The 9,537-nt window shown below is 35.3% G+C and overlaps 1 protein-coding gene across 1 annotated transcript; it reads right to left on the reverse strand.

Annotated features, from left to right (window-relative positions):
* Nucleotides 1-1,335: 1,335 nt before the first annotated feature.
* On the reverse strand, nucleotides 1,336-6,719 carry bmi1a (bmi1 polycomb ring finger oncogene 1a; the record flags this gene model as incomplete). Its single annotated transcript, XM_014034411.1, is given in 9 exon segments — nucleotides 1,336-2,466; nucleotides 3,771-3,851; nucleotides 3,966-4,064; nucleotides 4,298-4,334; nucleotides 4,708-4,816; nucleotides 4,913-4,960; nucleotides 6,101-6,156; nucleotides 6,358-6,454; nucleotides 6,580-6,719. Coding segments are annotated over 9 exon segments (1,011 nt in total). The 3' UTR covers nucleotides 1,336-2,094.
* Nucleotides 6,720-9,537: the final 2,818 nt, after the last annotated feature.

Genomic DNA, 9,537 nt, shown 5'->3' on the forward strand with positions numbered 1-9,537 from the left:
TATAATATATTGTGTGTTTATACAAAAAATGACAAAAACAAATGAGTTATTCCGGCTCAGATAAACTAAAACCCCTAAATTAGAAAGTTCTGATTTCTTTTATTAAATGATCTTAAAGGTTTTTATTGTGACTCTYATCACAAGTCTTTTTTGTTAAATAAATAACCAGTGAACTAATATTTTAGTTAAAAAAAACTATTTAGTTGTTTCTCAATCCTGACTTCATGTTCAAACCTGTTTTATTTTTCTTTAAAACGATAAACTCCTGATCATCTGTGTGATTAATTAATTCACATGAATCTGTTTTTTTTGTTTTGTTTTGTTTTTACTTTTTAACCTTTTTGGACAGAAAAGTGACACAGCCATAATAAATCCATGAAGCACAACATGGTCTGTTGGTCCAGTTTAAATAAGGAATTTATTAATAAACACAAGGTGGGATTTTCATTTTTTTGTGTGTGTGTGTGTGTGTGTAATTTCTGCTTCCCAGTGAAAAAGCTTCATGAGTAAAGAAAGTTTTATTTGGTGTTAAAGCAGATGTTTGTATTTATTTTTTACTATGTTTTAATAACGCGCCTCATTAACCTCGTTGCGCTCTTTTCCTCGCCCGCCGCTGAAAGGCGCGGGGAGGACGTGTCTGTTAGCAAAATAMCTCATGAACCACTGGACGGATTTAAATTAAAATCGCAGGGATGAATTACAGGATTTACATCAACAACTGATCAACGTTCGGAGTCAACCCGACTCAACGGGACTTCCACAGACAGGCAAACTTAAAAAACACAAACATGTCTAAAAGTCGGTCAGTTCTGCAGATTTTAAATTAAATTTTATTTTGGTATAGACTGAGACTGATCTCTAACACATAATCTGAGCGCTCTCACATTAAAATGGATCTTTGTTTAAAATGTTGCCATTAATGAGTTGTGTTTGTTTGTCTGTTTGCAGAATATCTCATGAATGCATGGACGGTTTTTAATGAAACCTTCGGGAAAATAACCCCTGTTTGTTTCTTTACAGCTGATTAACTTTCAGAGCTAATCTAATTTAAAATGGCCTCCACAGCTAAGGGATCTCAAAAAACACAAAAACTGATGTAGCTAATTCAATCAGTTATTTACTGAGCTTTAATTTGACATGGTAGTAGAAGTCATGCCAAACAAATAATCTGGGGGTGGAATCTTATAAAATTACTTATAATAGTGAAATTAATTTAAATATTTTGTTGACGTCTAACGCTTTGCACCGTCTGCCAACTTTAAAGTGTTTTGTTCGGGTTTAGTTCATGCAAAAACACCAGATAATGCTTCTTAAAAAGCAGCAAAAACAAAGCAGTTTTCTCCATAAGTGTAAAATGTTTTATTTAGATGTTTTATACTGTGCAACAGTAACAATACAGAAAGTTGTTCATACAATCGAGCGATACAAAGACAGAAAACAGAGACATCAATACATCTGTTCTGAAACGAAGCTCAAGTCCTTCCCTTGGAAAGAAAGAAGAAAAAAAAACATGTCTGATTAAATATGCATTTTGTTTTTATTTACARGCAGAGGATGAAAAATCCGGTTCAACTGCAGCTACATCTTTTCATTCAGTAAAAGGCTTTTTTTTATTTCACCTCAGAGGATTTTAACAGCGCTAAACAAACTCCTGATGGGTTGAACACGGAAACGTTTTGTCAAAAAGAGGTTTTTTTTTTTATCCCCAGAACACACGAGTCTCCCAGTTAGCATGCATGTTTTTAACTGTGCTTTAAAAAAATATCCCAAAACACATGACGTCATCATGAGTAACACACTTTGCATCGGAAAATAAAATCACCTCAGTCACTTCTTTAAAATAAAGATGTAGCTTTAAAGGAAAAAAAAAGGATAAATGCTTCTTTTGTCTTCACCGACGGCTCCTTTCAAAATCGAAACTCCGCCACTTCCGGGTTCCTTTTATTGTGAAAGGTCTCTGTTTCCGCTACGTTCAAACGTACAAATAACGTCATGATATTAATAACAACAAATGGAGAGAAAGGGAAGAGGACTACACAATGGGACTACGTTGGCATGAAAACAGCGTTACGGCTGAGCGGGAGCTGCTCGGCGTCATCCCGAGGACGTCGACGAGCCGTTCAGAGAGACCTTCCGGGGCGGTTTACCTCCGCCGCCGCCGACGAACTGACTAAAGGGCCGGTTAGGGGTTGAAGCTGTGGCCGCCGCCGCCGCCGCCGCCGCCGTCCCGTTCACGTTGCCGGGCCCGTGGGGCGGCTGGGGGTGCGGGGACCGGGCCGGCGTCCCGGGGCTCGGCAGAGAGGAGGAGGTGGACGGGGCCCCGGCGGGACTCCCCGCCTTGTCGCTGGCCGAGTCGCTCTCGGGGCCGCATCGGCTCGTGCTGTTCTGGCCCTCCTGCTGCGCGTGCGTCACCTTCATCTTCTTGCAGTTGGGTCGGACCCGGTACTTCAGCGGTAACGGGCCGTTCTGTGGAGGAAGACACGACAGAAACCAACATGAGCAGAGACATTTTAACATGAAAACATAAAAAAACGCTCCAATAATAAAACCCATTAGCATTAGCTAACATTAGCATTTATAGGCTACCCATATTATAATATAAATTAATTCAATGCTCAAATTAAGGTTAAATTTATGTTTTGCTGTTTTTTTCTGCTCAACATTTTGGCTTCAGCCTATTTTTGTTTTTGCCATTGTGTTTAAATCAGGTTTCCTACAGTTTAAAGCAAGTTAATTTTAAGACTTTTTAATGCCAAGTGAAATTAAATTTAAGACCAATTTCATAATAAACACAAATGACAAAAAAAAAAAACTGGCAGAAACTCATGAATCGAAGTATTTTTGGTTGAAGTATTCAAATATTGCAAATAAACCAATTGTTTTTATCCATATCTAAATATAGCAGAAACATTCTTAGCAGTCAGTTTAATTTAATTTCAGGAAATCCTCCAACGACCCAAAATTTGGAGTTTTAAGAGCCAAAGTGAGGTTTTAACCACACTTTGCTGTAGAAGAAACCTTAAAGTGTCTGTGACATTAAGGTTTTGTAAGAAAAGCGAATGCATTTTTGGAAAGACAACATTAACATAAAACAAAACAAATTTCACGTTGCTCAGATTTGAATGTGAAATAACAGGAAGTGATGTCAATGTCTGCATGTGAATATTAAAAAATAATTTTTACCAATTATTTTAACATTTGAGATGAATTACAACCATCCTATTTTGACTTCTGAAAGATTAAGACATTTTAAGGCTAATTAAGGCCTTTTTATGAATTTAATGCCTTTTAAGACTTTTTAAAGGATCTGCAGGAACCCTGTTTATTTTGTGAAGGATTTTCAATATGTACACATCATTTAAAATAAACATTTATTTAAAGCTTATTCAGACCATAGGTGTTTTGAGTAAATACATTTTCGACATCTTGTGTGGGTAAATGAGTCATTTGCTTACCCACCTATCAAATAATAAGCTTTGACTCCTTATTCTTAAATTTGACTCGTGATGTAGTTGCTCTACATTTACATTTGAAAATCTTTTTTTTTTAAAAATGCTTTAAACTGGAACCAGTCACAAGATTTAACTCAAAACTAATTCAAGATCTTAATTTTAAGGCTTTAAATTGTTTTAATTTTACCGGTAAAGAGGCAATATCTGTGTTTTTTTATATTTTATGATAATTACACACTCTAGAGTATAATTAAGAATAACAATGAAACCATTTATGTTATCAAAAAAGAAATTTACAGAATATTTAAGCCGCCCTACCCTTCTCCAGGTGTAGATATACGCTATATCCATTAATGTGTAGTAATCTTTAAGAGGCTCGTCTTCATACATGACTTCAACCTGAAAAGGGGAAAAAAGGGTTAATAATAATATAAATGTGTTTTTAATTCAAATGGAATAAAACATTGCAGCTTTCTTCAAATAAAAACACTATAAAAGCTGAAATAAAATGACCTGGTAAGTGTTCGGGATGTCCATTTTGCTGCGTAGAAACTTTCTCAGATGCATGACCGTCATGGCTGCCGGACACTGAAGGTACCTCTTGTTAGCCACCTGCAAATAATCCACGTAAAAGGTTTTAAAATACTGAATATGCATCTTTTTAAAAAAGAAAAATTAAGAGTATATTTATCTAGAGTCTTGTTGGTCCACCATAAGAAGAAAAATGAAAACTAAAAAAAGATGCGGAAAATGTGGGCAGATTTTATCTTAATGGGGGAAAAATGTTGCAAGTTTTTATTTTTTGAAGTTTTTAACGGAAAAAAGTAGAAATCACTGAGTGTTACCTGATCTTTAGACGGCTTGTCTTCCACTCCACCCAATCTGCATCGAACAAACAGAAAACATTCAATAATAATTATTATTTTCTTGGTCAAATTTACCTCTTTTTTTTTTGTCAAAACCTTAAAGCTCAGAATCATTTATTAACAAGCAGGTTTTTATGATTCCGGTTAAAAAAAGGCAGTTTTTTAAGTTTCACTTTTTTATTTATTTATTTTTTTTTTGTTACATAAAAGCAGAAGTAAAATAAATGAAAATAARATTTTTTATGATTTCATGCAGGCTGTTGATTAAACGTAGGTTTCCAGTTTGTTTCACGGAGAATATTTTTGCAAATAAATTGCACGTTACCTGCTCAAAGCTCTTTAATTTAAAGAGGTTTCATTTTACCAAGAATAAAACGGGATCAGCTCACCTGCTCTGATCAAAGAACTCGATGGAGAGGCTGATGATCTCGTCGTCCGTGATGATCCTCTTGTCTTCGTCCGCCACCTCCCCGCGATCCTCGTGCGAACCGTTGGAGGCTTTTTTTTTTGTCAAAAAATAAATAAAAAAAACCATTATTGATCCTTTTCAGAGGACCAGGAGATGAAGAACGCTCGTTAACTTTTCTGACTCACCGTCTACAGGATGCTCGGCGTAAAAGTCTCTCCTCCTCTTCATCTCATCTGAGGACGAGAAAGACGAGGTTTTACACCAGAAACTGACTTCTCTTTAATACGAGCCATAAATGTGCAGAAAACAAGATGCCAGTGATAAATGAGTAAAAGCACAAGCATCTTATCATAAAAATACTTTGGTAAAATTTAAAGTCTTCTATAAGACTTAAAGTATCTGATTTTTTTTTGTACTTAACTATCAAGAGTTAATTTCTGACACAAAATTTACTTAAGTATTCAAAGTAAAAGTATTGAGTAAAAGTGAGCGGTTAAGATTTACTGAGAGGTGACTTCTCCAAAATATATTTTTTCTTATGTGTGCAGCTGATGGGTTGTGTACAAAGTAATATGGTATCAGAATTGTATATATTTATACTTCTCATGCAATCAAAATTAAATTCACTCTATCCAGGAGACACAGTTTATCAGGATAGTATTTTTTAAGTAATAACACCGAATAAAATAGGAGTAACGACTTTCTACTTTTTTACCTTTTTAAAAAATGTAGTGAGTAGAAAGTACAGATAATTGTGTAAAAAAAATGTAATGAGTAAAAGTAAAAAGTATACGCTGAAAAATAATTACTCAAAGTACAGATAACCAGAATTTCTACTTAAGTACGGTAACAWTTARGTATTGTACTTWGTTAGTAGGGTTGTGCATGAATCGTATGGTGTGAGATTAATGGTCAGAAAAGCATTAATCACTTTTTGGCACTTGATTAAAACGATTAACGCCACCAGGCAGAGTCCGCTTGCTGCTCCTCTCTGCTTCAATGATGAACATTTAAAAAAAATCTGTAATTTATTTATCCATCAACACAATTTAAATTTTGATTTATAGCCTAAAGTCTGTGATTTTGACACAATTTAGAACAGGTTTTTATGCAGCTCAAATCTTTCTAAATTGGTCATGTGACCAGGACATAAAGGTGTCCAGGGACTCCAGGGGATTGATCATCAAATTAATCYTTAACAGCTAAAAACCACAATTAATCATGATTAATTTTATTGCCAATATTGCCCAACCCTATTAAGTTACTTTACAACTCTGCGAGATGCTTTTGATTAAACGGACCAAACTGATATGTGAGTGGCTCAAAACGAGGTTATTAAAAAAAAAAAACAATTTAAAAATGAAAGTTGTTACTTTTGAAGAGGCCTGGGACCAGTTTGTACACGATGTCTTGTAAAGTTTTGTCCGACCTGCGAAGCACAGAGGGTTTTTGTCAAATCATCAAAAAACAAGACTGAAAAGAAAAAACAGCTCCAGAAATCAGCTGGATGAGTGAAACAGTGAGCATGTAGTGAAAAAATAACTTATTTATTTAATTTAAAAAGCTTCATAACAAGTTACAATAAAACTATAAATTAACTGAAATGTGTAAAAAAAAAAAAAYGGCTCACCTGATGTTGAGCAGAGGCTTGGTTTTGTGCACCTGGACGTCACAGATGGGACAGTATTTGCTCGTCTCCAGGTAGCGAACGATGCACATTTTACAAACTGAAACATGAAAAAAACATTTTAAATAAAAAATAAAAAAACAAAGAGCTCCTGGTCAGAGTCCAGTTTGTTTCAGTGAAGCTGTTCAGACTGGGAAGCTAAAAATGAAAAAAAGAAAGGCTCACAGGAGTGGAGGCACTCGATGATGGTGGTGGCGTCGATGAAGTATCCTCCACACAGGACGCAGATGAGGTGGGGGTTGAGCTCCGTGATCTTTATCCTGGTGGTCCGATGCATGGCGACAGGGTCCGAATCACAATCCTGACTGGAAAAGACCAGGATTTCAGCCAGTTTTCATTCATRATTTCAATTAGAAAATTCATCCTATTTTAATTAGTTTATGGTCTTAAATCACATTTAGGTGTTAAAATATAAAGCAGGATTATGTTCAAACAGCAAACAGTCTCTTTAAAATGGTAACATTCAACAAACAGKTGCTGGTTAATAACGGGCTACAAATTAAAAAAGTTTCCAACTTTTAATTTGAAAAGCACATTGACAACTTATTTTTCTTCATTAAAATACGAGCTAAAAAAAATAATCTAGAAACACATCCTTTGTTTTTCATCCTAAAAAAACACATTTCAAAGACAAGAAAGAGTCCAGTCCAAAGAACAGAAGCTCTTCACGGCTCTAACATCCGGGTAAAACGTGACGAATCTGCATCGTTTAAAGAAACAAATGGATCCAAAAAGAAACGTTAGGTTTGCAGTGATTTACTGAAACTTTTAGTGACATGATCAGGGGTCAGATCAGGTCAGCACTTTGTTTTCCACTTTTTTATTTTATCTTTAATTTGGAGCTTCTGATCTGCTCTCGTCCTTATTTTAAATCACCCATTTTATCCCTGTGAGGTTTATTATTACTGTACTTTATTATTACTGTACTTTATTATTACTGTACTTTGTGTTATTTGAACTGTTCCAGCACACATTTGTGCACAAACACAATCTGATCTGTTCTTTCTGCTCCAGGTTTTATGTTTAAAAAAAAAAAAATCACCATTATTCCAACTGAATATTTCTAAAGAATCATAAAGTCTTTAAACACACAGATAACTTGAACATGTACTGTTTAGTTTGCTGCATTGTGTTTTGTGTTTGAAGAAAAAAAAACTCAACAATCATCAATGTTTCATCACATCAAACCAAGGATTTTGTCAAAATCGAACGAATAAAACCATAAATGGATCATTTGAATGAACATGCCTGAAATATGATCTTAAACCATTTTTTAAACTCTTTAATTTTTAGTGGAAGCAACAAAAACCTGATTTTGAGCAAAAAATGTCTTGTTTTTTTTATATTCTCCCACTGCAAAGCTTTTGTTTCCAGCTCTTCACATCCAAATAATATCTGAGGTTTCCTCTTTAAAATGGCATCATTAGAATAACTTCATTAGAATAACCTCATTAGAATAACCTCATTAGAATAACCTAAAAATAGGATTCAGACTAAATTTTAATTATTAATAAGACAAATCAAGCCGTAACTCTGGACCTGCTCAGGATGATCCAGGGATAAAAACGTAGCTTAAATGTGCTGAGCTCAGTTTGACGTGACGAGTCACAAAATGTATGTTTGGATCCATGTTGGTGATAAGGTGTAATAAAACAGACACGGCTCATTTGAAATGTGAAAATGTTAACTTTAGGCTCATTTTAGTTCCACAGAAGGAAACCGATTCACCGTCTTTCAGGAGAAAACGACTCAGAGCCGAACAAAGAATAAAAAGTCGGATCAGTTTGTGATTTGCAGTAAATTATGTCTTAATTTAATAAAATGGGTTTTTAAGCAGAAGCAGGTTCCTCCGATTCTTTTTTTACGTTGTTAAAAATGAAAACTTTAGCTTTCTTTATAAGCTATAAAAATCCACAACTGTGTTTCTGCTTTTACAGTAGGGTTGGGCAATATTGGCTAAAAAAACACGATTAATTGTGGTATTTAGTCGATGACTGTTAATTTGATGATTAATCCTCTGGAGTCCCTTATATCGACTAATTTAGTGGGAAAGATTTGCTCTTTGTAAAAATCTGCTCCAAACTGTGTCAAAATGACAGACTTCAGTCTAATTTTAAATTGTGTTGACAGATAAATAAATGACAAAACTTTTATTGAATGTTCTGAAGCAGAGAGGAGCAGCGAGCGTTAATCATATTAATCATCCAGAGCCAAAAAATAAATCGATTAAAGTTTTTCTGACGATACGATTATTTACAGCCTTCAAATTTGTTAGAAAAGCTTTATTTCCCAGTTCACTGAACATCTTGAACAGGAAAAACTGACTCATAAATAGGGTTGGGCATAATCGTATCGTGTGCAATTAATGGTCAGAAAAACATGAATTATTTTTTGCCACTTGATTAAAATGATTAATGCCAGCAGGCGGACTGACTGGATATTTGTCCGCTCGGTCCTGTCAGCGCTCCGCTTCACTTCAAACATGACAAACATTTAAACAAAACTTCTTTGAAATTTTGTTTATACCCTCAAGTCTGCGATTTTGACATAATTTCGAACCGATTTTTACAAAAAGCAAATCTTTCCCACAGAATTGGTCATGTGACCAGGACATAAGGAGATTAATCGTCAAATTAATCGATATTTTTTTGCCAATATTGCCCAACCCTACTTATAAATTAAACTGATTTGCCTCAAGCAGCTAAAACTGTTTTGTTTTCCCTCACTTGTTGTAATAAATGACGTCATGTTGTCTTCTGGAGGACAATCAGGAGACATTTTTACTCCTGTTTTATTTGTAAATCTGGCTGCAGTGTGGATTAAAAGAGAATAAAGAGCTGCAGGTTAATCTGAACAGACCAGCAGGAAGGACTGGTTTGTTTTCTTGCTTCACTGGGGCTGATGGGAGAGTGGATGAAGGGACCCACGCACTGCGTCAGGTGTGCCACACGGACTGTGGGGGGGAACCTGATCGTTTCTATGGCAACTCCTCCTTTTTTCTCCCCCCTTTGTTTTTATTTTTCTCTCTCTTCTCTCAGTTTGCGGCCAGGCAGTGACCAGAACGAGACAGGATGTCTAACCAAAACACACACACACACACACACACACACACACACACACACA

The sequence above is a fragment of the Austrofundulus limnaeus genome, unplaced genomic scaffold, assembly GCF_001266775.1.
Source record: "Austrofundulus limnaeus strain Quisiro unplaced genomic scaffold, Austrofundulus_limnaeus-1.0 Scaffold2103, whole genome shotgun sequence".
Taxonomy (NCBI): domain Eukaryota; kingdom Metazoa; phylum Chordata; class Actinopteri; order Cyprinodontiformes; family Rivulidae; genus Austrofundulus; species Austrofundulus limnaeus.